Source organism: Salvia hispanica, chromosome 6 (assembly GCF_023119035.1).
Source record: "Salvia hispanica cultivar TCC Black 2014 chromosome 6, UniMelb_Shisp_WGS_1.0, whole genome shotgun sequence".
NCBI lineage: Eukaryota > Viridiplantae > Streptophyta > Magnoliopsida > Lamiales > Lamiaceae > Salvia > Salvia hispanica.
Window position 1 is genome coordinate 30,940,374 of NC_062970.1, and position 27,343 is coordinate 30,967,716.

General features: G+C 37.9%; 9 protein-coding genes and 1 non-coding gene across 10 annotated transcripts in view; 4 read left to right on the forward strand and 6 right to left on the reverse strand.

The window, feature by feature from the left end:
* The window catches only part of LOC125195122, a 1,507-nt gene extending 837 nt beyond the window's left edge, over positions 1-670 (forward strand). Inside the window, exon 3 of the mRNA XM_048093318.1 lies at positions 569-670. Coding sequence (XP_047949275.1) covers positions 569-670 — 102 coding nt within the window. The remainder of the gene's footprint in view (positions 1-568) is intronic.
* Positions 671-3,324: 2,654 nt separating this feature from the next.
* On the forward strand, positions 3,325-5,651 carry LOC125196935 (translation initiation factor eIF-2B subunit delta-like). The gene is made up of 6 exons (XM_048095600.1): positions 3,325-3,613; positions 3,838-4,166; positions 4,305-5,049; positions 5,128-5,224; positions 5,302-5,362; positions 5,465-5,651. The coding sequence occupies exons 1-6, from the start codon at positions 3,394-3,396 to the stop codon at positions 5,525-5,527; spliced, it is 1,515 nt and encodes a 504-aa protein (XP_047951557.1). The 5' UTR covers positions 3,325-3,393; the 3' UTR covers positions 5,528-5,651.
* Positions 5,652-7,403: 1,752 nt separating this feature from the next.
* LOC125196495 lies at positions 7,404-11,507 on the reverse strand. The gene is made up of 9 exons (XM_048095026.1): positions 11,197-11,507; positions 10,360-10,486; positions 10,136-10,236; positions 9,882-10,007; positions 9,644-9,764; positions 9,467-9,551; positions 8,665-8,778; positions 8,499-8,538; positions 7,404-7,921 (listed from the first exon to the last, which is right to left on the reverse strand). The coding sequence occupies exons 1-9, from the start codon at positions 11,374-11,376 to the stop codon at positions 7,769-7,771; spliced, it is 1,047 nt and encodes a 348-aa protein (XP_047950983.1). The 5' UTR covers positions 11,377-11,507; the 3' UTR covers positions 7,404-7,768.
* A 579-nt stretch (positions 11,508-12,086) lies between these two features.
* On the reverse strand, positions 12,087-14,035 carry LOC125195123 (protein trichome birefringence-like 19). The gene is made up of 3 exons (XM_048093319.1): positions 13,664-14,035; positions 12,923-13,318; positions 12,087-12,848 (listed from the first exon to the last, which is right to left on the reverse strand). Exons 1-3 carry the CDS (start codon positions 14,033-14,035, stop codon positions 12,087-12,089), a joined length of 1,530 nt encoding a protein of 509 aa, XP_047949276.1.
* A 3,001-nt stretch (positions 14,036-17,036) lies between these two features.
* Positions 17,037-18,084, reverse strand: LOC125195124. Its single transcript, XM_048093320.1, has 2 exons — positions 17,621-18,084; positions 17,037-17,301 (listed from the first exon to the last, which is right to left on the reverse strand). Exons 1-2 carry the CDS (start codon positions 18,082-18,084, stop codon positions 17,037-17,039), a joined length of 729 nt encoding a protein of 242 aa, XP_047949277.1.
* A 1,185-nt stretch (positions 18,085-19,269) lies between these two features.
* On the forward strand, positions 19,270-20,262 carry LOC125197412 (MYB-like transcription factor EOBII). Its single transcript, XM_048096150.1, has 3 exons — positions 19,270-19,446; positions 19,529-19,658; positions 19,736-20,262. Exons 1-3 carry the CDS (start codon positions 19,323-19,325, stop codon positions 20,118-20,120), a joined length of 639 nt encoding a protein of 212 aa, XP_047952107.1. The 5' UTR covers positions 19,270-19,322; the 3' UTR covers positions 20,121-20,262.
* Positions 20,263-20,362: 100 nt separating this feature from the next.
* TRNAI-AAU lies at positions 20,363-20,436 on the reverse strand. Its single transcript has one exon. It is a non-coding gene; the product is annotated as a tRNA-Ile (tRNA).
* Positions 20,437-20,515: 79 nt separating this feature from the next.
* LOC125197463 lies at positions 20,516-21,059 on the forward strand. The gene is made up of 2 exons (XM_048096202.1): positions 20,516-20,659; positions 20,751-21,059. Exons 1-2 carry the CDS (start codon positions 20,544-20,546, stop codon positions 20,947-20,949), a joined length of 315 nt encoding a protein of 104 aa, XP_047952159.1. The 5' UTR covers positions 20,516-20,543; the 3' UTR covers positions 20,950-21,059.
* LOC125197462 (2-oxoglutarate-dependent dioxygenase DAO-like) lies at positions 21,015-22,353 on the reverse strand. Its single transcript, XM_048096201.1, has 3 exons — positions 21,858-22,353; positions 21,461-21,776; positions 21,015-21,391 (listed from the first exon to the last, which is right to left on the reverse strand). The coding sequence occupies exons 1-3, from the start codon at positions 22,190-22,192 to the stop codon at positions 21,140-21,142; spliced, it is 903 nt and encodes a 300-aa protein (XP_047952158.1). The 5' UTR covers positions 22,193-22,353; the 3' UTR covers positions 21,015-21,139.
* Positions 22,354-22,633: 280 nt separating this feature from the next.
* Positions 22,634-25,568, reverse strand: LOC125197461 (probable 2,3-bisphosphoglycerate-independent phosphoglycerate mutase). Its single transcript, XM_048096200.1, is given in 6 exon segments — positions 22,634-23,561; positions 23,892-24,164; positions 24,302-24,548; positions 24,550-24,570; positions 24,726-24,871; positions 25,184-25,568. Coding segments are annotated over 6 exon segments (1,467 nt in total). The 5' UTR covers positions 25,493-25,568; the 3' UTR covers positions 22,634-23,090.
* Positions 25,569-27,343: the final 1,775 nt, after the last annotated feature.

The following is a 27,343-nucleotide window of genomic DNA, read 5'->3' on the forward strand; positions in this document are numbered from 1 at the left end:
AATATAAAACTTAAAAATAAATATTTTAATTGAACAAAATACTAACAAATTTGGTGATAATATACAAATAAAAATAAGTAAATATTTTAATTGACCAAGGGCTGAACCCCCATATTGGGTATATGTAACTCTGCTATTGCACTTCATAACCGAAAGGTTATTAGAGCATTTCCAACAGTTTCCCTAAAATTTCCCTTATTTCTCCCTAACTCCTGCCACATCAGTGCCACATCAACACCATAATTTATCTCCAGTTTTTAGCTAACGTTTAGCCAACTGCTCCAATGGTTTCTCCCTTATTTCTCCCTAATTCAACATTTCATTTTTACATCATCACTAATTTAATTGTTTTATTTTTGTATATAATAAAGCTAGCTAATTTAATTTATAAGACAAAATAAATAAGTAATAAAGTTCGTTGTATTAAACACGGGTAAACATTACAACGACGAAAATTAATAAAAAAAAATAGTACAGGAATGGAAAAAAAAATTCAAAGTAAAAAAATTCAAGGGCGGTGGGCGCGGTTTCTATTTGCCCACAATTCTTCGATCATATCGTGTTGTAGTGCTCGATGGGCCTCCTTCTGGTGTATGTCCATGAACGCCTTGAACCGTTCATGTTCGTTACACCCCGGCAGGCGGACTCGGACTCGGTTGAGACACCGTGACTCGATGAAGAGAAGGTGTGTATTTATAGGGGGGAAATTAAAAACAAAAAAAACAAAAAATATATTTATCGCCGAATTATCAGTCACAGTGGTCGGCGATAATCCGGCGATTTTTCGCCGGTTGGCGATAAAACGGGAGGAAAAATCGCCGAATTATCGCCGACCTCTCCCATTGGTCGGCGATAACTCGGCGATAGACGGCGAAAAAACGCCGATTTTTAGCCGGCACAATTGGGAGTGCTCTTATGCATCCACAAAAAAGTTTTAAAAAGTATAACTGCAAATGTACAAACAACAATGTAATAAAATCTTTCTTTTCATTTTACTTAGCACCTTTTTTTATTTAAAAATAGTTTTCGGCATTGAAATACCATTACAAAATCCAAACACAAAAAATAATCTCGTTATAAAAGTGGAAATACTATTCTCTTTACATTATTTTGCATCTTGTTTTATTTTCTATAAACTAATCATACTAAAAAAAATAGTACATAAAATTTTATGTTAAAAAAGAAACACTTCTCTTTCAATGAGAGATATGAAGCATTTTTCTATTGGGTATGAGATTTAAGAAATTAATGTATTAAAGGTTAAAGCGAAGAGAGTAAAGTAAGAGAGAAAATAAAGTAAGAGAAAGTAAACTACTATGAGAGAAGATAAAGTTTATGTCATAAATAGAAATGACTCAACTACATTGGGACAACCCAGAAAAGTATACGACTCAACTATCTTGGGATGGAAGGGTATATAGAATGAAAATATTGAAAAAAAATGGTGAAACGTGTTTAGGCATGTTTAATGCCTAAAATGGAGCATGCATGCTTTTTTCCACAATTAGGGAATCCACAATGCATCGATTGGGTTCTATTTTGGAGGGACGAGACACATGCATTACACGTTGAAAGTGTCCCGTCCCCATCTTCTATCGAAGCCAAGGGACAGAGAGCAGTTGTCCCTATATGTCCAAGGCCTAGACCCAATTGTTTTGCAAAATCCATAGCATTGATGGCCGAGCCGATGTCGTGTTGCCTATGGATCCGATTGTCGGAAACAACCAAAAGAGGAAGGCTCTTTGCTAGAGAGACATTAGTCATACAACATGTGACGTCCCGGCGGTCCTACAAGAAGCTTTGGGCTTATTTTGAAGTGGAACAAGTCTGACTGATATTTTGCCACCATGTATCAAAATTTGACAATACATAATTATATAAAAAAATCTAAAACATATTATGAAGTCCAAATAATTACAAATTAAGACATTCAGTCAATCCGATTTTGAGATTGTAGTTGAGCATGGGGTGAATTCAATTATTCAAGTCAATCCGATTTGATAATGGCATGGGTGAATAACTAGGGCTGGGTATTCGGTTTGTCGGTTCTCGGTTAACCGAGAACCGAACCGAAAATGTCGGTTTTCGGTTAACCGAGAACCGAAAATAACAATTACGGTTCAGGTCCGGTCAGGAGCCCCGCATTGATGTCGGTTATCGGTTCAAACCGAGATTAACCGAACCGAAAACCGATTAATTTAAGTCCACCTAAATTGTAGACTCATATTTATATGGGCTATGAGCCACATATGTATATACCAAAGCCCAAAGGCCCAGATGAAAAATTTCACAAAGGAAGAGGCTTATTTTATATAACAATGTTTTGTATTCTTATTATATTGTCAAAGTCGATGTGGGATATTTTAAGATACATAAGTGATTTTGTGGGTTTATGCAATTTTCTTAAATGCATGTTTTTAATGAAGGTGGACAGAAGGTGAGGCATAATTTAAATTTAAATTTAAATAATACAAATAGATTAACATGATTGTTTTATAGTTTATAAATTGATTTTTATTTAATTTTATGAGATGTTGGCAAATAGTTTCAGCCTTGCTTGTTAATTTCTTTTTCATTTTTGAATTTCCTTTTCTATTTTCTTAGAATAATATTTCCACAAAATCCTTAATCCTAGATTCTATAAATATAAGCCGAGATTAAGAGATTACAATTATTAAATATTTTTAGAAGTTTCTATATGGAGTAGCTATTAAATAACTAGTATATATAATAAATAATATATAATAAATAATTTAGCCAACATATTTACAACTATGAGTAAAGTTTCGTGGACTACATTGTACATAAGAAATAATTAGATTATATGCAATAAATTTGTAAATAAGTATAGAGAATGATAAGGATAAAAGATAAAAAAAAATATGTTGATTGTCCCACATCGTTCTATCAACAGAGAAAGGAGAGAATAGACTATTATAAAAAGAAGAAAATAGAACAAGGATTTACCAATAATTCGTCAATGCATTGATTGGCTGTATCCTACTTCAAATCTCATGGAACAGCATAATTAAGTAAAAATTTTCAGTAATTTTCGGTTCCATCGGTTAATGGTTAACCGTTCGGTTCTAACCGAACTAACCGACTACATGTCGGTGCCGGTTTCGGTTTTTGGTTGGGTACCGAAATATTGTCGGTTAACCGACTTGTCGGTTCGGTTAGTAACCGAACCGACCGAATCCCAGCGCTATGAATAACGGATTTGTAATAGAATGTCATGCATAAAATTGTGTCAATCTAAATACGGAAAATTAGGTTAAAAATTGAATACTCCGTACTATTATTATTACTATAAAGTTAGCGGCGAGTTTTGAAGCTTCATCTCTGCGGCAACCGGAATCCTCTGCATCTAAACCCTACCCCAACGTCGGATTCATGATCCCACACGTCTCCACCGCCCACTCCCACAATACTTCCAACTTCTCCACCAGGTCTCCGAGTAATGACGCTCATTCAGGTTCAACGATTTTGATGAGCAATGCATCCGATTGTGGATCAGATGGAGGGGCAAATGTGCCTTTGAAACAGAAGACTACCAAAGCTCAACGACGGGCGATTCAAGAGGCACAGCGTGCTGCCAAGGCTGCTATCAAAGGTAAACTATTTTCTAATCAGCTTTTAGATTACAATTCGGCATATCACATTTATGCTGCCCACTTTTTCCATTTATTCCTTACCATTATGTTATTTTTGTTGCCCTATTTAAGTTCTTCGCATGTTTTGTGCATCTCAACTCCAATCTTTTGTTGTGTTGTGGCTCTAATTTCTCTTCTCTTGGAACATAAACACATTTCACTTGGTTAATGTTGCATCTTCCAGGTGAAGGAAGCAGGACTGCAGGAGTCGATTCAGCCAATGCAGGGAAGACTGTAAAATCATCTCCACAAAGGAAACACAGCTCTTCAGTTGCTGCTTCTGAGATAAAAAGGAGTGACAGTCAAACAGATAAAGGTAGGAAGAAAGATGTCCCTAATCCACGGATGCAGTTTGGTGATGAAAACAGATTTGACAAGCCAAAGAAGTGGTCTGTAGTAAAACAAGCAGAAGCCAGGAACATAGTTGAATTCTTTAGGCATCTACCTCAATATGATCATGACCTGGAATCGAACTTCTTTGGATTAGGCCCCATCCATCCTGCTGTATACAAGGTATTTAGTCCGAACACTGTTGAATAATCTTGGTTCAAAGGGTCATCAATACTGAATTTATGAGATCTCCCGTACGTAAAATTAGTATTTATTCTCTTTGCGTAATGCTTGTGGTAACATGAACTTTTAACTCGACAGGTTGGTTTCCAATATCTAGCTGGGGATATATCTGGTGGCAATGCCCGGTGCATTGCGATGTTGCAAGCATTTCAAGAATCAATCAAGGATTATTCTACACCACCTGAAACATACCTTATTAGGGACTTGACTTCTAAAATAAACTCTTATGTTTCTTTTCTGATAGAATGTAGACCCCTTTCAATCAGCATGAGCAATGCAATTAGGTTTCTTAAGAGACGAATTGCCACCTTTCCCTTAAACATCTCTGATTCAGAAGCAATTACCAGTCTTCTCTCTGATATTGATCATTTTATAAACGACAAGATAATTCTAGCAGATAAGGTTATTGCGCAGCATGCTGTGTCTAAAATTAGGGATGGTGATGTTCTTCTGACATATGCATCGTCTTCTGCTGTTGAAATGCTACTGCTACATGCCCATGAGGTTGGAAAACAGTTTCGAGTGGTGATAGTTGATTCACGTCCCAAGCTTGAAGGAAAAAAGCTGCTTCGCAGGCTTGTGGGGAAAGGAATTAGTTGTACATACACTCATATAAATGCTGTTTCTTATGTCATCCATGAAGTAACAAAAGTTTTTCTGGGTGCATCTTCGGTGTTGTCAAATGGAACTGTTTACTCAGGAGTTGGCACAGCATGTATTGCTATGGTTGCCCATCAGTTCCGTGTCCCAGTCCTGATATGTTGTGAAGCTTACAAGTTTCACGAGAAAGTTCAACTTGATTCCATTTGCTGTAATGAGCTTGGTAAGATCAGGTTGTCCATATTAGAGAAGGTAGTTTAATTTGTATCGAATTATGCACCTAATACGCATACTCTTTCAGGTGATGCTGAAACGATTTCAAGGGTTTCCGGTAGAGAGGATATCAATTCTTTGGATGGTTGGGCTAGTAATGAGAATCTACAACCCTTGAACCTGCTGTAAGTATGGATTTAATATTGAATGATCATTTTATAGAAAGCAGTTTTGATAGTTAATTTTTATTTTTTGCTAACAGTTATGATGCAACACCGTCCGATTATGTATCAGTGATCATAACAGACTATGGGTATGGAATGGTAAGTTCAAAAAAAAAGTGGAGCATATGTTCATTTTGAGTCTGCATATAAATCTGCATTCATGAGTTGGTGTGTCGACTGACATTGTATGTTGTGTTTTAGATACCAGCTAAAAAGGTAGCAGTTATAGTCCGAGAAAATGACAGAGAATACTGGTTGAGATAGAGCTATGTGTATAGAGAAATCCAAGTGATGTCGTGCTAGAATCTGGAAAGGCCTCGACGAACTGACCCACCCCCAAGCTTATAGATTAACCATTTTTTTAGATGATATTATTGGCTTACATACTTGCACATTATTAATATAGATATTACAAGTGAAGAGGAAAAGATAGGCTAGCAAAGATTGATTGATGTTAATTGGAAAGCAGAATTAGGTGCTAGTTAGATTATTTATTCCTAATGAAGTGTGTATAAACTTGTTTTTTATAACATGCGCGTGATATATAATATCTTGTTATATACTCCCTCTATCCTATTAAAAATAAAATAATTTTCTTTTTCTACTTTTTCACCTCTCTTACTTTACTGTCTCTTTATTAACTCACAAAACAATGAGAATGGATCCCGTGTTAAAATCACAGCAGGGGCTGTTATGGAACTAAATGCAGCCAATTTCATTCAAAACGCAACTTCCCTTCTAGAATAGTGATAAATTATTATACTACTCCAGTTATTACTAAAAAATCCTAATATATATAGACCATTAATTTAGGTGCCGTCTTGTGACCCCGCACAGCAGCACTTTTTTCAATTATTATGATAATATTTTTATATTCAATACCAATACACACCAATACTCCCTCCGTTCCATAGTAATAAAGTCATTTTGCCATTTTGATACGTTCCATCGTAATAGTTATTTCTCTTTTTAGTAAAAGTCAACACATTTTTTCACACCTACTTTACTCTCTCTTACTTTTTTCTCTCTTCATCTCTCTACTTTTTTCATTTTCCACTTTATTCTCCATTTACTTAACTCACCTAACATAATTTTTCTTAATCTTCGTGCCGAAAAGAAACGCCTTCATTACTATGGAACGGAGGGAGTATTATATTAAGAAAAATACAGATACTATTAAGTTGGATGTTGTCTTGTAAGCTGCAACAGTGATAAAGAAGATGCGTTTTGAGTGAAATTAACTGCGTTTAGTTCCCATTGTTTTATACGAATATATGTTTAATATGATATTTAGTACACAAATTATTTATGATTATGATAATTGATATGCATATTGCTTAATCAAGGAAGGGTTGTGATCAATTGCTAACTTTTTTAAGTTGCTAACTTGCTAACTCATCAATGTAGTGTAATAAAAATATCAATACGATGACAATAAAATGTAACACATAATTTTGTTGAACTTCAATATAATGTGTTGACATTTTGATGTCATCGTATTGACATTTTTAATATACTGTATTGATGAGTTAGCAGCTTAAATAGTTAGTCATATAACGCACCCCGCTTATTGAGAATATATTGCTTTTAATTACATGCTTCTCTATGTAAAACCACGATATTCATGTTTTAGAAAACACACCATATTATAGCAATCATACCATTCATATCTAACAAATTTTCATTAACTAATAGCACTAAATATCAATCAAAGTTTAATAGAGTATTAATTAACTTTATTGATTTTTTCTAAAGAAAATGAGTTTGTGCTCCTAGATTAATGGCAGACTGAAACTTGAACTAGAGAGGAGATTAATACTACTATTGTTTTTCCTATATTCTTGAATTAGATAAAAATTGACGGCATTTTGTTAAGATAGAACTTATATATTAAATTTAAGTTAGATCTCAGTATTATGGAAGTGAAACAAATATAATTCTATATAACGAAAATAGTATTAATGACTATTTTAATTGGAGTAAAATATGGCTTGAGTTTCTTGTGCATGTAGAAGTTTCACATCAGGAGGTGGACAGATTAGCAGTTCTGATTGAAAGAAACGTAAGAAACGTCGAAAATTAGTTCTCGCATATATTAACAAGAAAACTAAAAATGGGATCTATTTTTGAGAAATTAGAATGCTAAAGCAATCCATAACTTTTCCCATAACGTCTGTAGGCTACAAGGTGTCTCAAATAAAGTTTCACAGATATAACCACCTGTGGTCTGTGAGGAAAAAGCTATAATTATAAAACACAGATTGATTGTATAAAATAAAGCTACAGACTGAACTGGGAATCCCTTCTAGTCATTTAACCGGGACCTAGATGAAGCCAGGTCTTAACTGATTATTAGTTGCCATTGATTTAGTCCCAACTGCTTTGAATCGAAAATACAGAATTCTGAACGTTTTCGAATCGACGTGGAGTGTCTAAGTGACTGTTATAACAATCAGCCTACTCCAGATTTTACTTCTTTGTCATTAATCTCTTCCTCTCGAGACTTCATCTCAACCACCATTTCTGAACGGTTGCCATTGGAGTGTTCAAAAATGGGGCATAACGCTGGATTAATGGATTCGCTATTCGCCCAACGTTAGACCATGCACTTCGGTGATAACTAGCAGTGGCAGGAGCATGGTACATAAGCTTCAGTAGCTGCCAAAGAAAGATATCCAAAAATATTGTAAGACCTCTACAATTTTGATATAACGAAGTAGCATTAGAGAATCATACACCCCCTCTGTCATAGTCATGTTTTTTCCATTTAGGTCCGTCCACAAAAATTAATCACCTTCCATTTATGGTAATTTTTTCTCTCTAATGAGGTGAGTCTCATTCTCCACTAATAATATACTCCAGTCACTTTCTCTCTTGATCTCTCTCCCACTTCACCAATTTCGCATTAAAACTCATACCATCCCTACCAAGACTATTGGTAGTGGACGGTGTGGAGTGAGTATATAAAAACGTCTATCCTAGTAACAGCAATAGCTCATTATAGGAGACAGTTACTTCTGGAGAGGATTAAACCATTATACTACTGTGGAAACTCGAATCCATAAGAACTAGCTTATGTATCTCTTCCACACATACTACAAAGGACCCATGGACTCGAGAGGAGAAAAATTAATACTACAAATTATTGCAGTTGTTAGCTGCAGTTGACCAGTAGCTAAAAAAATTTTAAACCCAAAAGTGGATAAAATATAAGAAATAAAATAAGAGTTATCACCTGCCAGTACATAAATGTTTGTATAATGTTGCGCTGCCACCTGCAGATAAAATTTGCAGTGAGCAAGAAAGTATCACAGCAAGTAATGGAAGTCTTTTTAGAGAAACTATGACAAAATACATGAATTGATGTAAATGTATAATGAAAGGAAACTAAAAGTACTGACGATAACAGAGATATAATCAGAAGGAACCCAAGTCCGATTTCAGCCTGTGAGGAGAGAATGCTAAGGGTAGTCGCATTTGATTCTACCCAAATGCAAGCATCTTCCAAGTATTTCCTGTAAAAGTACCACCAATAAATCACAAACATATTACAGAGACAGGCCTTCCAAAATGACAAGGTGTGACCCATGCATAAAATATTTAAGAAAAGTTTTAGGTGGTAAGCAATAAAAATATGAAGAACAAAAGAATATACTGGCACACCCTACGGATACAGCTACCCAAGAGACTTAGAATGCAAGGACTCTCGACGGCATTATTAAAATCTTGCGAGTAAAATCCCCATTATCCCAGCTTAGAAAAGCTATAAGCCAAGGAACAAATAACATGTGATATGATTCACCTTAGTTTTTCCTACATTTTCCTTATTTCCTCTCCCTGTACTTGACAATCCACAAGACAATCAAACATCCACTAATATGTTTATTGCAACTATATCAAAGAGTAAATTACTATACAATCAATAACCCCATTGTAATTACATTTATGACTCATTACAAAATATGGGGGTGTCAGAATTAACCTAAAACCTAAAAAGCATGCTTGGAATCAACTATGGAATACATGTAGAGAGGTAAATGCAAGCAAAGAAACCATTTGGTGGACTATGGTATTTTGAAAAAAATGGATAAAAATTAGTAAATCATATTTCAAAGTTTGCATTGCAAAGCAGAACACATGACTTTTATGGCTAAAAAAGTGTATTTTGAGCAACTGAAAGAGAAATACGGCTTTCTTAATTACCTGTATATGGTTGATCTACTAAAGTTATGCCTCAGGAACTTTGCAACATGCTCAAGGGCCCGGCACATGATAGGAAGTAAAGCAACTGCACAGAATTAAGGAGGGAACTTATTATCATCGAAGAGAAGCATCATATATCTAGTAACACAAGACAGAGAACAGACAGGTTGGACTAACATTTGAGAACCAGATGTGAGCTGACAAAGGTAACGCAGTAGATTGAGTACATAAAATCTTTGGTGACTACCACCGACTGGAACCACACTTGTACAGCCTGCAAGTTCCATGCTCTAGGTTTCTGCAGACATTGATTAGTTATACTAAAAATTAAATGGTGCTCTGATAAATTATCAACAATCTAGGCATTACAGACATATATGATATATTTTGCAAATAGGCTAATCTAGAACGTTACCCCATATAGTGAATACAATGAATACAAGGAAGAACATGCAGTCCCAAAAAAGGAAAGGCGGTATGCCCGATTGGAGAGGTTCCTTGGAACAAGTGGAAATATTGCAAGGACTGCCACGACAAAAACCTGCCAGAAAAACATATAAATCAACAGCAAATACTAAAACAATACTCCACCTCGAAGCTAGCAGCAAACCCCATCAGCTTGGAGATGATGAAGACCTTCTCATCTTAATACCAAGAAATCTAACTTACCCAAGCATTGACAGAAAATTGGATTGTATGCTGATCCCAACGCAATGATGTAGAATTGGTTGGTGGAGTATTTGACGCCCCCGATGATCTACCAGAGGACCCTACAAGTGATTTTCCATAGGTTTTACATCAAAGAATAGCTAGCTTCTACAGAAAAAATAAGACTGACAACTACTGAAATTTCAATCTCGTTCAAGGTAAAACGTGGAAATTATGACTGAGACCTGAACTCCTTTGGCGAGCATCGCTGGGGTTAGCAGTTGATGACGAGGATTGTTGCGGTGGGATTGATGTTGTTGTCGACTGGGATGAGCTACTGGTCGCCATTGCCTCGACAACTAGATCAGGGTCCTGAAAAATTAAAACCATGATGCGGTTTTAAAATATCAAATAGAATCAACAAGCCACTAAATGTGGCCTCCACATATGATGATCATAGGGAAATTACACTCCCACGGGGGGTTTACTTTTCATGATAGGATGGAAAGAAAAAAATAACCGAAGCTAAACCCCAATCTACCATTACTTTGACGGATTAATTATATTTGAACTAGTTTGAGTATCTTATCTTGTCCTTCAAATACTAAACCCAATGCCTTACATATACGATAGAAATACACCAAGCAATTCTAGCATCAAATATGTCTAAAATCTAGTGACAAGAAGAGCTTTGAGCTGCACTCAATGGCCATCTCCACATCCATGAAAACAATGAAGGAAATCGAGGATGCAAATCTGAAGCTCGAAAATGATAAAAATCGGAAGCTCACAAGTAATACCGTTCGAAAAAAACTGCATCGGAATTGAGTCCAGGCCACATTCAACGATAAAAGAAAACAAAAACAGCATAACAAAATACATTCCTACTTGAATTGAACTACGCACGGATCTTCTCCAATACTCCGCTAAAAGTAAGAATATAAAGGGGGAAAAAGCTACGAAAATAAAGCCCGATAGAAAATCCTGATTAGTCTTCAGTAAGGATTATAAACAAGGATGAATTGGGGAAAAAGCAATTAAATCCCGAAATGACATCGAAGAGAGAGAGAGAGAGATCGCACGATGTAACGCTGGTAGAACTTGCGCTTGTAGTGGTCAACGACATCGTTGCGGGATGCCAAGTGCGGCGGAATGAGAATATTGGACCAATAATCAGCCCAGCGGGAGTCGTTGTCGTAATCGTAGGCCGCAGCCGCAATTCGCTTCAACTTCTGGGGATCCTCTCCTTCTCCACCACCCATCTTGTCTGGTTAGTTGCTCCTCCTTCAAGCTAAAGCAAGAACTGCAGTCTGCAAATATTTAGATCTTTTGGAGAATACACTCGACGCTAACCAAATCCTCGGCCGCCTTTCGCCTTTACTTTCCTTTTTTTATTTACCCATAAACAATTAGTATATTAAATGGGATTAAATAGTACTACAAAAATAAACAAAGCCGGTAAAAATAGATATCATACTCTGTAACAATGAATCAAAATTTGGGATAGCTTGAAATAGAGTCCAAACATAAGTAAACAGGCAAAATGTATAATACTCCCAAATGATCAAGATGAATTATTATTATTATTATTATTATTTTTTGTGTATTTAACATATTCTACTTTACTAGTGTTTATTTTTCTTAAATTAAAGAGAAGATTTGGGCTCAATGCTGTTATCTGTGATCGTTAACGGGCCGAGCCATTGAGAGTTTTATGCTGGGCCTTGGAATGCAATAGGCTATCTATTTAACCCTTATTAGCTGCCATAACTAGGGGTAGGTAGGTGATAATGATGTTTCACTAATCCATTTTGCAATCTCTCTATCAACAGTTCTATCGTGGTGTCGTGATTGTCTATTATTGAATTACTATTTTCTTGTGTGGCCATTTTAACAACGTAGACATAGCCACTGTAATATACACATGAGAAACATTTTGGTGAAACACAGTAAAATAAAATGTACTATAATTCTACTCTAATTCTGTCTTGAACAACTGGAGCAAAAAATCATTCCAAGCATCAATGGGTCCAGGCAAGCACCAATGCACGCAGTCATTAGCCAATGTGCTATTGATGAGCGGCCAATGCCCATATTTACTGGGATGTCCATCCGGCCGCAGCAGCATCGCCACCGTCGCATCAAACAGCTTGAACTTCCCTCCTCTTCTCCTCCCGGCCGCCTTCTGCGCTATCCTCAGCTCCTCCAGCTGTATCAGATACATCTCCAGGCTGTAATCCTCCAGCACCACCTCGCTCCTCCTGTACGGCCGCGTCCTCACGCAGTCCCCGCCCTTGTCCCACGCCGCCCCCTCGAAGTGCGACGGCGCGTACGTCCTCAGGAACGCCACGCCCCCGAACCCCGCCTCGTTGATCGCCCGGAAGGCCGTGCGGAAGGCGCGGCGGTAGCTGAAGTAGGAGGTGAGGTGGGTGACCTCGGGCTCCGCGCAGTAGAGGCACCCCATGCGGCGGCCGTGGAGGCTGAAGTAGGTGGGGCGGAAGAACCAATGGCCGGCCGAGATGATCACGTAGTCGAAGAGGGCCACCTGGGAGGTCCAGTGGGGGTCAGGCTCGTCCAGGAAAAGCTCGTACGGACGCCTCTCGTCGTTCGGGTCGGTTTTTGCGGTTTTCACCAAGTAGGGAGACCAGAACATGGTAATGTTGAAGTCGTGCTCTCTGTACTCGTACCGTTTGTTTTGGTCCCCTGGCTCCGACATGTCCACTGGACTTGCAACCTGGATACGTGATAAATGGTCATTGCGCCCCAAAATAGTAAAATGAGACTATGTAAACATGTTAACCAACTTACACTGGACAAGAGACAAATCAAAGACTGCATATGATTCCTGCCAACAGAATCGCCAACAAAAGCTAAGGAAAGCCCCCTAACGAGCTGCAGAAACTGCTGCGGGTCGAAAAGGGGCAGCTCGCACTCGTCGGGCTTCCACCTCCATTTCAAATACCCCCGATCTGGCCGCCCGAACTTGAGACAATTCTGGTGCTCCTGAATTGCATAGCACGTCTCATTCGTGTAATACGGGCCATCCGGATCCGGTACCCATTCGCCCGAAAACAAGTCGCACTCATCCCCTTCGAAGAGTCGGCTTCTTATCTTCCCCCGATGGCTACTCCTCCCTCTCATCATCGCCTGCACCTTTTCATCTTCTCTCTGCCCTTTGCCAGATTTCATCCTCTTTCTTCTTCCCTTTGTTCCAAAAACAACCATTTACTATTGAGATTAATTTACTAATTGATCATGCACGGCACACTATTTTTAATGCAATTAAGGACGATAATTTGTGCTTCTAAATATACTACCAACGCTTCAAAAAACGTCATTATTGTTGGTGTCTCAACTAAAATTAGAGGACGCAAATGGAAGCGTCCAAAAAAAAAGCAAAAGATTAAGTTAATTTGTCCTTAGTTTAAAACGCTTTCTTGTGCGTCTTAAACTATTGTTATATTTTTTAAAGTTTCCGACCCAAGTAGTTGCGTCTCAATTTTTGTGTCCTTAAAAGATAAGTTTTTTATATTTGAGTGATGGAAGCACCTTATCATTTTTTTTTATCACGGGGGCAGGTTGGCGGTCGACAACAACAGTCGTGTCCTCGGGGGCGGGTTGGCGGTCGACAACAACAGCCGTGTCCACGCTGGCCTTGTTGTCGTCGTCGTGGCAGTTGATGGAGCAAGGGTTTTCAGTTGGAGGGGCTTCTTCAACAAGGGAAGTCAGGGAGATTGGATCCTCCAAATCCTCCAACCGCGGCAACGTAGTTTCGTACAACTTTTTCGACGAATCTCTTAATGCAGGGTAATATAAAGGGATTGTTAGAAGAATGATTAGAGCGATCAATGGAGCAAGCCTCGATGTTTTTCTTCGTGGCTGAGCCTTCCCAACGGGAAGCTCTGAAACCTGGGATTTCATTGCAAATTACCATTACAAGATTTTGACGCCATGAGCGTTTTCAAAAACAGAAGAAAAAAAAAAAATCTCTTTTTTTCTAATTTTATTTTTGGGGAAATGTAAGGTGAATTTCATGAAATGAGAGAGGTTTGAAGGAAAAGAGGTTGAAGATGTATGGTGCAGTGAGGTTGTAGAAGAAACAATGGTTTAGAATTATCAATATTGTAAAACACTAACAATTGATTGAATGTCATATTTAGTAGTATCCAATATTTCTTTGTTAAGTAAATTGTTAAGTTCGTAAACATTTCTATGCATGAGTATTTGATAGTAATAGTAAAATGCTCCGAGTTTAATGTTGCATAGATCTATGAGATTTTATTACTCATAGTATTTAGTTTATTAATAATGGTCAAGCGCTTTCCAAGGGCTAAGATATTGTGGTAATTAGATAATACTTCATCTAGTCCCCTTTAATTGTCTCATAATTAATCGGTATTTATTAAAAAAAGTGAGATGGAAAAGTTAGTAGAATATTTATTCAATTTTTATATATATACTTAGTTTTTTTGTGACTGTGTGTGGAATGTGTTACTAAAATATACGGTCAACTTATCAAAAATAATAAAAATGAAATCAAATACAGTTAAAAAGTATCAGACAAAAATAAAAAATGGTAGGAGTACTTAATAGGAACCAAAGTGTGTTTAGGGATTTAGCTGCGGCTATGGACAATGCATGCATGGTGCGACAAATAGTAATATGAGAGAATGAACATTTTTATGTTCAAGATTACGACTGTTAAGGAGTAATTAAAAGAAAAGTAAATGAAACCTGCAAATTAAAAAAGAAGTTAGGGCCGACCTTATCTAGACGCAATTTATTTGACCCAAACCTTTTAGGCGAAACCATTTAATTATAGCCACTACAACAAATTGCAATACAACAAAAAGAATGGCTAAGTGTAATTTTAAAGCTATTATTAAGGGCACTGATATTTGTGTCTAATTATACCACCTATGTGTCATAAAGTATCTTTAAGTGTTGGTGTTCCAACTAAAATTAGAAGATACAAAGAGAAGCATCCTTAAAATGCAAGAGATTACGATAATTTATCCTCAACGTAGGAACACTTTCTTTTTTAAATGTTGTAGTTCTATCTCATTTTCATTCAAGAGTTCTTAAATCTCGAAAAGTGGACAAATTCATTTTGTTAAGTCTCAAGAACATATATCCATAAGATTCATTGCAGGAAATCATCTGATAACGCTGATTCTTACTTTCTTTGTCCCACAAAAAATATTATACTTGTGGGATGTCAAGAGATTTTAAGAGATTTTGTTTTATATTTTAAGTGAAAAGAAAAAATATAATATTTATATTATTGTGAGAGGAAACTTTTTCTAAAAATGAAAATGTGACATTTTTAGTGGGACAAACAAAAAGGAAAAGTGTGATATCTTTTATAGGACGGTGGGAGTAACTCTCAATGATATCCCACAAGATAATTGTTGCAATATTGTAATGCTCTCATTGTTAAAGCTCTAATTTCCGTTATGGAGTATCTAAAATGCCGAATATGAGAGATGCCAAATATGAGAAACGAGGCACAACAATAATTTATAAATCTTGCAAAACAATGAGTAAGAATTTTTCATTAGTTAATTCTATGTTAGGACAACAACTAAGATGGTGACGATTCAAGAGAAGTGTAACTGTACGTAGCAGCCACCAAATTTGACAACTTTTGACAATTGCTCATGCTATAGGATGTTAGCATCCGATTAATAAAACCTCTCAACATAATTAATTGTAATTATGCTACCCTCACTACCTATATATAGCATTATGCCATTTAATTACTCTTATTTAACCAGTAATTATGTGCCGTCACATTCTAAAAATAACACATGATACTCCACGCGTCCATCATATGAGTCATTGCTATCCTCTTTTTGCTAAACTTTACTGTTTTTATTTTATTATATACCTCCTATTACTATTTTGGGTTTCAAGAATCTTCTAATGCTTCCCATGGCCAATAGATAGATAGATATATGCATATTACTCCTATAGATACGGTAAAAAATTAAGACCTGAACGTATTAATATAAACAATATTGTCTTGTATCGTGACAAGATATGATTTAATCTGGGTTGGGATATTTAATATTGATGCAGCATCTACATAATCTAAAATATAAATTTTGGAGAGCTTAAACTCAAACGATAAACGCGTCAGATCTAATCTATTCGTTTAATGGGAAAAAATTGACCACATCGTGCTTGAGTCAAATAGCCAGAAAGTAGTTATTGGACCGGTCAAAATTGGTGAAAAAACAGTCAATAACTGACTTGATAGTCAAAGTAGTTTGACTTGTGTGTTGTTTTATTAGCATAGTATTTTGACGTACAAGGATGTCACTTAATTTTTACTCTTTCAGATACAATATTGTGAGAATGATTGATAAAATTGATATATTTTGGGGAAGATTGAGATTTAGAATAAAAACCGACGTGATCGTGAAAGATATAGAATCTGACTGGACTTGGCAAAGTTTGTGGAGGAATTACAGTCTATACTCTATAATATATAGTATAAAATGAATCATAAATTCGACATCATTAGAAAAAGTGAAAAACATCCTTATAAGCGATTGCATTCATTAGTAACATGATGATATAAACGATCAAAAACTGAAAACAAAATTTGAATTAGAAACAATGTTGGAAATGTACATTAACATATGAACTCTCAGAATAAAATGTTACTACTCTTTATGTCCCATTAGTTGCGTCTACAGTGGGACGCCATGAGCGACGCCCTATGCACCACCATGTCAGCATTTTTATCCTCCGCCACTTCCACCTGCAATGTGGCGGACTATAGCCCGCCCTAAGCCACGCCCTAAGCATTTTATCTATTATTTGAATATTTAAATACTTCAAAATTTGGAAAAAAAAAACTTTGTTACATTAAAATTAAATCATTACACTACGAATGTGAAAAAACTACAAATTCTCAACGGCGGTTGCGGTTCCAAACTTCTTCAATCATGTCGGTCATGAGCTGAGTATGGTCTTGTTGGCTGCGCATTGAGGTCTGTCGCTGTAGAACATCACCGAAGCCCATCGGTAATCCTTGAGCGACAGGCGGGGTCGCCGTGCTGGAGCTAGGTCCGGCTTCATCATCCACCCAATCGGTGACAGATCCAACTTCTTGTTCGACTATCATGTTATGCATGATGATGCACGCATACATGACGTCGACGATGACTTCCTTGAACCTGCAAACGCGCCGGACCTTTCACGATTGCCCACCGTGATTGGAGCACCCCAAAAGCCCGCTCCACATCCTTTCGCGCTGACTCCTGCTTTGCCACAAACAAGACTCTCCTCTCACCAATTGGGCAGCTGATCGTCTTCAAAAAAACAGGCCACCTTGGGTATATGCCATCGGCCAAGTAGTATCCCATATGATGTCTGCGGCCGTTGGCAGTGAACTCGATGGCCGGGCCGCGACCCCTGCACTGATCGGCGAAGAGGGTGGACGAGTTAGGGACGTTGATGTCGTTGTTCGACCCGGCTACACCAAAGTAGGCATGCCAGATCCAGAGGCGGTGGTCAGCGACGGCTTCCAGGATCATCGTCGGGTGGTTGCCCTTGTAGCCGCTAGTAAATTGGCATCTCCACGCCGCCGGGCAGTTCTTCCACTGCCAATGCATACAGACTATGCTCCCTAGCATCCCAGGGAAGCCGTGCACCGTCTCGTGCATCCTCATCGGGCTCTGGCAATCATCCGCAGTCGGGCGTTGCAAATATGTGTCGCCAAAAGCCTCCACAATTATCTTACAAAAATTCTTGAGATATTCGCGACCAGTTGTATCCCCGACGTGAAGGTACTCGTCGAACATATCCGTTGTGGTGTCGTAGGCCAACTGCCGGATCGCAACCGTGCACTTCTGCAATGGCGTAAGTCCGGGTCTGCCGATGCCGTCTTCCCGATACTGAAAGTATTCATCACGTCCCTCCAACGTGTGCACAATGCGGACAAAAATATCTCGACTCATTCTAATACGACGGTGGAAAACATTCGGGCCCCACCGTGGTTGCTCGAAAAAATAATCTTCGAACAGACGTTCGTGAGCTACGTCGTGCTCGCGCGGGACATACGTCGACGTCGTATCGGCCGAGGAACCCGCGCCACCGCCGCCGCTGCCTCCCGCTGCATTTGTGCCAAGCACTCCGCCGCGGCTTCATTAACGACATCGAACAAGGCTCGAGTCAAGGCCCGTCTGCAGGCATCCGATGTACTCAAATCGTAGTCGCCGAGATTCATTTTTGAGAAGATGAGAGAGAATAATTGAAGAGATGTGAAATAGTAGTGTGTGAAATGGTAGAGAATTGTGGTGTTTAAATAAGAAAAAAATTTGGAAAAAAAAAAAAAAAAAAAAAAAAGAAAACGCGTTCGCATCGTCCGCGATGCCACAGTGGCGGACGATGCGACGGACGATGGTTAAGCCATCGTCCGTGATGCCACAGTAGCGAACGATGCGACGGACGATCGTCCGCCCCATTGTGGATGCTCTTAGTTTTAAATAATACTCCTACTTATTCTTTTATGGGCCGTTCTATTAAAGTTAGTGTCATTTCTTTCTTCTTCTTTTTTTACAAAATACAACACACTTAAATACTTAATCTTATTACCGTCTTATAATTTATATTCCCAGTAACACAATATACAATTCTTATAGGAGTATTACATAGATAAAGAAAAGATAAAATACATATCGATTAAGGTAAATGATCTGTATATTGAATGACTTAAAATCAAAACTATATATATCTATGAGATGTAAAGTGCTAGTATCTGACAGTAAAATTGAAAAGACAATAGACTCAATAACACAATTAAAGCAGAAAAGGTATAAAAGAATACGGCATCATCGCGACATAAGAAAATATCGTACCGTGGCTAAGATTTGGCAGCGACATTTGGCCCATGTTAATTGGCATAGTGTAGCAGATGGAAAGATTCAGGGACACCTGGCAGATTCGCTGCTGATTTTGTAATAAAATAATCAAGATTTAATGGTTAATCATGTTTAGTGCTAATTACCTCAGCTTATAGTGGCTCCAAAAAGCAGAATGAAGATGACCCCAACTCTCTTTCTCTCTCATGTACATGCATGTAGGCGTGTGTGTGTCTATATATATAAGAGAATATTGTGTAGCAGTTATGTGCCATAGAAACTTCCGACAAATAGTTGAAAATTAATACGATACAAATATAGTGCATAGTGATTCAATGGAGCAAGCTGCAGCAGGTTGGTGGAGAAAAGGGCCTTGGACTCCTCAAGAAGACCAGCTGCTCTTTCAGTATGTCTCTCAGTATGGTGAAGGCAGATGGAGCTCTGTCTCTAAGTGCACAGGTATGTAAAGAAAGAATGCATGTTGTGATTGTGATTGTGATTGTGATTGTGATTGTTATTTACTCTTATTTATGGTGATCAGGTTTGAGGAGGAGTGGGAAGAGCTGCAGGCTGAGGTGGGTGAATTACTTGAGGCCTGGCCTTAAAAAGGGACACTTAACACCACAGGAAGAAGGGATTATTATTGAACTTCATGCCCTATGGGGAAACAAGTAATTCATCTTCCTCCCTACATTGTAATATACTCCATATAGTACTAATATTAATTTGATGATTTATATGTATGCAGATGGTCTACTATAGCAAGATACTTACCTGGACGAACGGACAATGAGATCAAGAACTACTGGAGGACTCATTTCAAGACAAGAAACCCATCGACTGCGAAACAACAGAAGCGCAAAATTATCAAGCAACAGCAAAGTGAGCATATTCATGCCAATAGTAGTGGTAGTGAATCCTCGACTCACGAGATGAAAGATGAAGAGATGGCGAGCATCATCGATCAGTTATTGATGGAGGAAAGTGCATCGTCGTCTGATTTCGTGCCATTGGATTGTTACTTATGGGGTGGATTGTGGAACTTGGATGCTGAAAATGATCATCTTCCAAATATACCGACTCAAAATTATCATCCTTTTGAAGGCGATGCAGTTGATTATTTTCTACTTTAAGGAAACTTAGCTCAAGAAGAGATGACCATTTACTTGTTAGTAATTCATAGAGTTTCAACTTCCATTTCATGTTTACCCAATTCGAATTCGGATTTTGTAACTCTTTAGTTGTGAATTGAAATATATTTTGAATAAACGAAAAGGAATGGCCTTTATTAGATGCAATTTGCGTATTTTGTTCTCAACAAAATCTTAAAAAATGGATTAATTGCGTATTTTGTTCTCAACAAAATCTTAAAAAATGGCCCATGCAGGTTTCGAACCTGCGACCTTCGCGTTATTAGCACGACGCTCTAACCAACTGAGCTAATAGGCCTTGTTGAAATTTAACCGAGTCAATATAATTATGTATTCTGATTTTATTTCGATAATGATGATGAAGATAAGAATAGTCCAGTGGAGAAAACTTGTGGAGATGAAAGCATGTTTGAACAGATAACAGCAAGCGAAGTAGCAGGCTACGCCGTCGGAGCTCTGCTCCTCTCCGCCACCATTTCAGCCCCCAAGATCGACTCCTTCATCTCCTCTTCTCAGCGCAGGTCATTTTGTACATACACTCATTCACTTTGTTTTCTCACTTTGCTTTTTTTTTTTATAATGTTCACAAAGAATCTATCCATTTTCAAGCAGTTCTTTAGGCCTGTGTAAGAGATGCGGTGATGTGAATCGTATCGCTTGTCGGAAATGCAAAGGCTCTGGACTCATCAGACAAGGAGGCCCTTTCCCTTTAACTCCTATTGTTTCTCAGAAATCCACTTCACTTTCTTGCACCTACTGTGCTGGAAGAGGCTGCTTTTCCTGCCCACAATGCTCATCCAAGCAACCTTAATTCACTACTTATCTTGTAGTATTCCATGTTTTACGTTTTAGTGAGTTTGTTTCTCAAACACATACTACATACAAAGTTATAGCTTCACAATAAATTCAATTCTGTCCAAAGATACATAGCTTTATTTATTCCTTAATTAATTGGTTGAACATCCCATTACAATAGATTTGATTTGATTTACAAGTTTGCCTTAATCTTTATTAATGCGGAAGCAATCCACAATTTCACCAGTCTGCAGCCTATTGGACACTCGGAGCTTCCTATAATCATGATAAGTGAAGGCCGAAAAGAGACGCGGATGTTCCGCATCCACCAACTCCGGTGGCACCTCCACCATCCCCGCCTTGGGCCCCAACAAGAAGGTAGCAATCGACAGCCTCGTGCCCGCTTCCTTACACATCACACGGTGCTTCACGTTCAAGAATCTCCCATTGCTCCACATCTTTAAACCCCCCAAAAAAGTTAGAACAGTGTATTATTAGGAAAAGTTATGGTGTAAGATCAGACTTACAGCTGCAAGATCACCAAGATTGACAACAAGGGTTCCATGGGAGGGGTCGACAGGCTGGAATTCGCCGGAGGGCTTCATAACCTCGAGGCCACCGATATCTTTATCGTCGTGCAGAAGGGTGAGGAAGCTAGAATCAGTGTGCAGCTGCACTCCAGGGGAGTTGACAGTGTGAGGGGCAAACGTGTACTTGTTGATCCTGAACTGGCAACACCAATCATCAAAGGAGAAGCCTCTCACACCTAACCCTACCACAATTTTACCCCCAATATCCACCGCCAAGTCATTCACTGCTCTTGCATACTTGGAGATAACATCCCTGATCAATTCATAGCTCACAATCATCACTTTTTTCTCATCAAAAGATATCAATCATGATTAACTAGTGAGAGAATTGAACCTTTGCTGAGGAGTTGCTTCCAAGTCGGAGCAGAAAGCATCGACAGCTTGGGGAGAAGAGGGGTCGTAGAGGCCGAGCGCCTCGTAGAGCGGATTGACCGGAGACGGCGCCATGTATCCGCTTCCCGGCAATACGTCGCGGTTTCTGGCCTTGACCTCGGCCGGCAGATCCAGCAGCGATCCCACCACTTGCCTCATTTCGTAGAGCAGAGAATCTGGCAGAATCCCCTCGTAATTCACGATCCGGAAGCATCCCCACTCCTCACACGCAGCCACAAGCTTCCCTGTCTCGCCGGGGAAGTCTTGCAGATCGATCACTGGAATTTCACTCGCCATTTCTTACAAAAAAAATCCTTGCATTCTTCTCGCTTTTTATGATGCTCTATATGTCTAAACAGGTTGAGACATGTCTTCATTTTTGTAGGATACTGTTTGGGGAAAAACAGACAGGTTTGTGGATGCTGCACGCCTCTAGAGACTAATATTCTCAATTTTGGATAGCTTTAATTTTACTCTTTCCTATTACTACATGTGACTAAATCACTTCATCATTCTCTACGGCTCTACCTAATACCATGGGAAATTTCTGCATAATACAGGGGAGAGAGACACAGAAAAAGATTTGGCCTCTTCGATTATATTCTCATCAACTGAAAACAGAGTAGTAGTACAATTGTGCAAAGCATTGTTAAGCCAGAGATTATTACAAAACATTATTGTCTCGAACAGTTAACATTACTAAAATTTAAAATTTAAAAATAAAAATGAATTTTCAAATTACAAATTTAAAATCAAAATAAGAGATATAAAGTTACATAATAAGATATAAAAAGATATGTCACCTAGAGAATATATGATACATCGCCTGCCCTCACCCCGGCATCTCGCTCAGCCCACCTACCTCGGGACAATTTCTGGTGTAGGAACGTGGATCCCGCAGCCCAGGGGCAATTTTCATAACACTGCTCTCGAGCTAAGAAGGATTCCAGCACAAGTTTTTATTTCACTTTCTGATTAACTGTACCAAGAAAGGTACTAAGACATGTCTCCAAAGTGAGTGAAACGAACTACTAGAGTCTCTCTTTCAACTAACGGAAAGCGAAATACACATGTAGTTGCAGGGACACGCAACAAAAAAAACTCCAACGCAATTACTGCTTCGTACTTTTCAGCACAGTCGGTCTTGTCACAAGGTAAAAAAGGAATGCCGATGAAAAAGTGGATGGAAGAGCTATTATGAAAGCTTGTGATATGCCTTTATGATTCCCATCATTTCACTACCAGTAAATCGTCCGAGAATTCCTCTGGCTGCTGCTATCTCATTGAACTCGAAAACTCTGTCACCTTTAAAAGCCCGGCCCTGTTTCTCTTCTTGACTTCTGTCAGCATGTGCTAAATCCTCACCGGGTTCAACGGTTGGAAGAGGAAAAGGATCGAGAGGGATATTAGAAAGATTTGAATGTCCACCCACAGCACCAATGAAGTCTTTCAAACGACACAGTGTAAATGGGACTGGTTCGAAGCTGTGATCACCATATTCAACTGGAGTAGAATGGTCCCCAGTGACACAAATGTAATATTGGAACTCCCCTGCTGACTCTGCTTGCCATAGGAGCTTAGTTAGTTGCCCTATAGCTCTATCAACAGCTTCTAAGCCTTTGGCTTTGAATACACTTGCTTTATCATGACCAGCATCATCTATTGCCTGCAATTTTGACATGTTTGGAAATACTCAGAACACAACAGAACCAAACAATTCAGATATTTATATCCAAATTGAACAGAGCCGAGTAGGCAGAACTGAATCAGATAAATAAAGATTGAGATCCAACTTTCTAGCAGGAGCTCAAAGCAGCTGCCAAAGTAACATATTTCCGCACACAAATACTGAATCTGCATAATGACATGTTTTCTTGTACGACATATGCAAGAAAAAGTAGTACTACTAGCATAGTATCCCACTCCAGAAAATATGTATGCTAAGAACATTTATATCAGTGACAAACTGAATGGACATAAATTAGTAAAAGGTGACCTTAATGTGAAGGAAACCGAAGTCATAGCCACCAGGTCTGCCGGGTTTATGTTCATCTTCCCCAGGCACAAAGACATTGGGGCATGATTTAGAAGGAGCTGAGAGTGCTCTGGCTATTGCATCTGCTTTTGAGGTTAGCAGGGTTCTGTAGTCTCCTGTTGCTCCTGGAGCTTCTAAAATATCAATACCGAGGGATAAACCCAAACCAGCAATAATCTTGGTAGGAGCAACCATACAAGGCTGCAAACCATGTATTTTTTCAAAAGGAGGGACCTGGATTTGTCATTTTTTGTTCAGAAGCATTAATCAAAAAATGGAATTTCCAATCAAACAAACAGGCAGCAGCCCATACTTTTTTAATTTATTACATGAGAGAGGTAGAAGCATATACCCAATTTATCAAAGATTACCTCGATTCGAATCCCACAACCTCGTAAAAGGACAACATTAGCTATATTCTTTCCTTCGGCAACTCTTCTAGCATTCACAGGATGCCCAACCAAGATGCGGGATATTTCTTTCGATAAATCGTTAATAACTGCAGCCGTGTTCTTTGCTTCATCAGAATCATCAAGAGGTTGAGCTTGTAAAAGTAGGCGATTATCCTTCAATGGATCAGTTCCTGATATGTTTCCACTTAATTTTGGGCCTTTAACAACACCTATGCTCTGTGGCATACCTATAAAGATGATAATGCACATGAGGTATACTCAATGAACAGTGGCATTAGCATATCATAGAAAAAGCCTAACTGGTTAGAATTCACAGCTCCACTTGGAGTACTATTCAACCAAGGGTGTTTTCTAAACATGTAAAATCTAGAATGACATGCACCTGACTCTAACTTCATATTGAGGAAAAGAAGGCAGCTTGAGTCCATCCATTGCTGCACAAAGAACAGGTCCTTCTTCTTCAAAATGCCTGTCTGCCCTCCTGCTGGTAACTACTCCAGTACTTTCATCAAGAGTTGCAAAGTTGGACTGAGAGAAAAAGATGAAGGGTGAAATGAGAATCAGCCATATTGTTTTCAATTATTAATTCAGAATAGTTAAGATTGTATCCAGTTGGTATAAGACAAACTATTGTGGAGATCAATAAGAAGCAGCTATAAATGCTGCTCATTATGAGATTGTGCATTCCTTTTGAGTTGAAGTAGAAAAGGTTTGAATATCTTAAGACACAATAATATTCATTAACTGTAGTCTAAAGAAATCATGATAATTTTTTAAATCTAAAATTGCATCAACTAATAAGACCATAAGCATAGTAACAGCGGAAAAGATGGTGCGTACTTTAAAAGCGATATCCCCAGGTGACATTGCCAAACCTGAGCCCATTGACTCAAATGCACCTCGGCCTCGATAATAGATCCTAGGATCATAGCCCAGTAGAGAGAGATGTGCAGTTTCACTTCCACAACCTAAGCCTACTTCAACAGGGTCCATTAGACCGTTGATGCCAGCCGATGCAATTGCATCCAAATTAGGGACATTAGCAACTTGCAAGGGAGTCTTATAACCAAATCTTGGCAGTGATACATCTCCAACCCCATCAACAAGAATAGAAGCAACCCTTCTCTTTGGCTCTTTTGAGTTAACCATTTCCTACAGCTATAACACTTATTTTTACCTATGCAAAAGGTTATCTGCAATCAAGACACCCATGTTAATTTTAGTATGAACATCTTTCAACAATCAACTAGGAGAATAACAAAGAAATTCTATCGTAATATACCACTTTCTGGTATCGTCATATAATTATGGTATCATAAACTTGATTTAAAATCTTGATCACAAATATGAAAAATAGAAACCGACGAAAAAAAAAAACACGATTAGAAACCTCTCAAGCAATACCAAAAATAAATAAATCTATCGCCAAGCAAACATGTAGCAACTTATTGTTAAAAACTACTGAACTTCAGCCAAAGTCAGATAGAAGCAATGACATTCTTTCTTTTACATTGTTACGAACGAAATCCATCAATGAAGAAATTGTATCCAGCCTAAAAATACATTAGAAAAACAACCTCAATACATTGAAAAGAACAAGGAACAAATTGATGAATCACCATTATTGCAAATACCATTGAGCAATCTTTAAATCTTAAAACTCAGAAACTGATATTAGTATTTCACTAGTCTCCGGAAAAATGAATTAGCGAAACTATGTTTGTTCAAAGTTCAAACCAATGATTTAAAAACCGAACTGATAAGCAAACTGGAGAAGCTATCGGTCCATGGTTTAACTGGTCTAACCACTTTTCGAGCCAAAATACTATAGCAAAAATATATCTATGCATGTAATTAATAAACATGAAATGATTAGACACTCAAACATCATTAAGTGTTCAATTAAATGCAGAAGCTAAAAATCCATTCAAGCATTCCATCACACAGGAAACAAACATCAAATAATTAGAACCTTCAAGAATAAGCAATCAGATACAACACATTGCTTCTTGAATTCAGAAAAAAAAAACATATCACATTGAAGAAAACAAATTGCAACGATTCAAACAAACATTAATCACATCAATAAGAAAGCGGTAAGGATCTCCTCATCCACTTTTCCTACACCACTCCTCATCCACCCCTCACAATGCAATAAAATAATATTATAATTATAACCAATTTTAATAAGTGACGGTGGAAAACAGAGAAAAAAAAAAGCTCACTTAAACGACAAAGTAACAATGTTTTCTATCTAAACCACATTGCCATAAACCACGAAAGAACTCATTTTACAAGAGCAGTAGATTAATACAAGGAAATCCACATCTTCATCCAACCGTAAAAATCCCAACCTTCTTCTCATCTTTTATCCTTTTTTTTTTGCTTTAACGGGATTTAAAAATAAAAGTAAAACAAAAAAACATAATATGCGAAGTAAACTAATCAGATTCCCAAAATGACAATATCTGAGAATTTAAACGATTCAAAAGAGTAAAAAAGAAAGTTAAAAAAAAATGTACATGGTATCAAAAGCGAATTCTTTTAGCTCTGATTCCATCCAAAAGAAATTAGGGCAGACGGGAAGAGAGACACGGTCGCGTCGTGATCGGACGGGGGGGGCAGGAGGGCGGCGGCGACGTGATCGGGCGGCAACAAGGAGAGAGAGACAAGTAGAGGAGATGGAAGAAAGCGAGGTAGTGAAGTGAGCGTTGCAAACACGTGGAACTATATTCTCTGTGTATGGTTGTAAATTTCAAAAAAAATTATGTGTTTTCAATATTTTTTTGTTGATTTTACTTTTTTATCATATTAATTTTTTTTTCTTTATAAATTTAATTTGAATAGTAATTTAGAAAGTTTTCATTCTTATTAAGTTTAATTAAACTTAATTGATAACAAATTTTATGTAAAGTTTATATTATGTATTTTTAGTTTTAAAATTTAAATAGTATAAATTTTAAATTTTAATTATATTATGATTTTATTTAAATAGAATAT

Coding starts and splice junctions, on each gene's coding strand:
- LOC125196935 (XM_048095600.1), top strand. CDS start 3,394: ATGATCCCACACGTCTCCACCGCCCACTCCCACAATACTTCCAACTTC. Junction 3,614..3,837: donor TGCCAAGGCTGCTATCAAAG/GTAAACTATTTT, acceptor TGCATCTTCCAG/GTGAAGGAAGCAGGACTGCA. Junction 5,225..5,301: donor CTACAACCCTTGAACCTGCT/GTAAGTATGGAT, acceptor TTTTGCTAACAG/TTATGATGCAACACCGTCCG.
- LOC125196495 (XM_048095026.1), bottom strand. CDS start 11,376: ATGGGTGGTGGAGAAGGAGAGGATCCCCAGAAGTTGAAGCGAATTGCG. Junction 10,008..10,135: donor AATTTTCTGTCAATGCTTGG/GTAAGTTAGATT, acceptor TTTTTCTGGCAG/GTTTTTGTCGTGGCAGTCCT. Junction 9,552..9,643: donor CTCACATCTGGTTCTCAAAT/GTTAGTCCAACC, acceptor AATTCTGTGCAG/TTGCTTTACTTCCTATCATG.
- LOC125195123 (XM_048093319.1), bottom strand. CDS start 14,035: ATGAAATCCCAGGTTTCAGAGCTTCCCGTTGGGAAGGCTCAGCCACGA. Junction 13,319..13,663: donor TGATAAAAAAAAATGATAAG/GTGCTTCCATCA, acceptor TTTGGAACAAAG/GGAAGAAGAAAGAGGATGAA. Junction 12,849..12,922: donor TGATTTGTCTCTTGTCCAGT/GTAAGTTGGTTA, acceptor TCACGTATCCAG/GTTGCAAGTCCAGTGGACAT.
- LOC125195124 (XM_048093320.1), bottom strand. CDS start 18,084: ATGAGTCGAGATATTTTTGTCCGCATTGTGCACACGTTGGAGGGACGT. Junction 17,302..17,620: donor GACCACCGCCTCTGGATCTG/GCATGCCTACTT, acceptor GCGCGTTTGCAG/GTTCAAGGAAGTCATCGTCG.
- LOC125197412 (XM_048096150.1), top strand. CDS start 19,323: ATGGAGCAAGCTGCAGCAGGTTGGTGGAGAAAAGGGCCTTGGACTCCT. Junction 19,447..19,528: donor CTCTGTCTCTAAGTGCACAG/GTATGTAAAGAA, acceptor TATGGTGATCAG/GTTTGAGGAGGAGTGGGAAG. Junction 19,659..19,735: donor CATGCCCTATGGGGAAACAA/GTAATTCATCTT, acceptor ATATGTATGCAG/ATGGTCTACTATAGCAAGAT.
- LOC125197463 (XM_048096202.1), top strand. CDS start 20,544: ATGTTTGAACAGATAACAGCAAGCGAAGTAGCAGGCTACGCCGTCGGA. Junction 20,660..20,750: donor ATCTCCTCTTCTCAGCGCAG/GTCATTTTGTAC, acceptor ATTTTCAAGCAG/TTCTTTAGGCCTGTGTAAGA.
- LOC125197462 (XM_048096201.1), bottom strand. CDS start 22,192: ATGGCGAGTGAAATTCCAGTGATCGATCTGCAAGACTTCCCCGGCGAG. Junction 21,777..21,857: donor GAAGCAACTCCTCAGCAAAG/GTTCAATTCTCT, acceptor TGAATTGATCAG/GGATGTTATCTCCAAGTATG. Junction 21,392..21,460: donor ATCTTGGTGATCTTGCAGCT/GTAAGTCTGATC, acceptor GGGGGTTTAAAG/ATGTGGAGCAATGGGAGATT.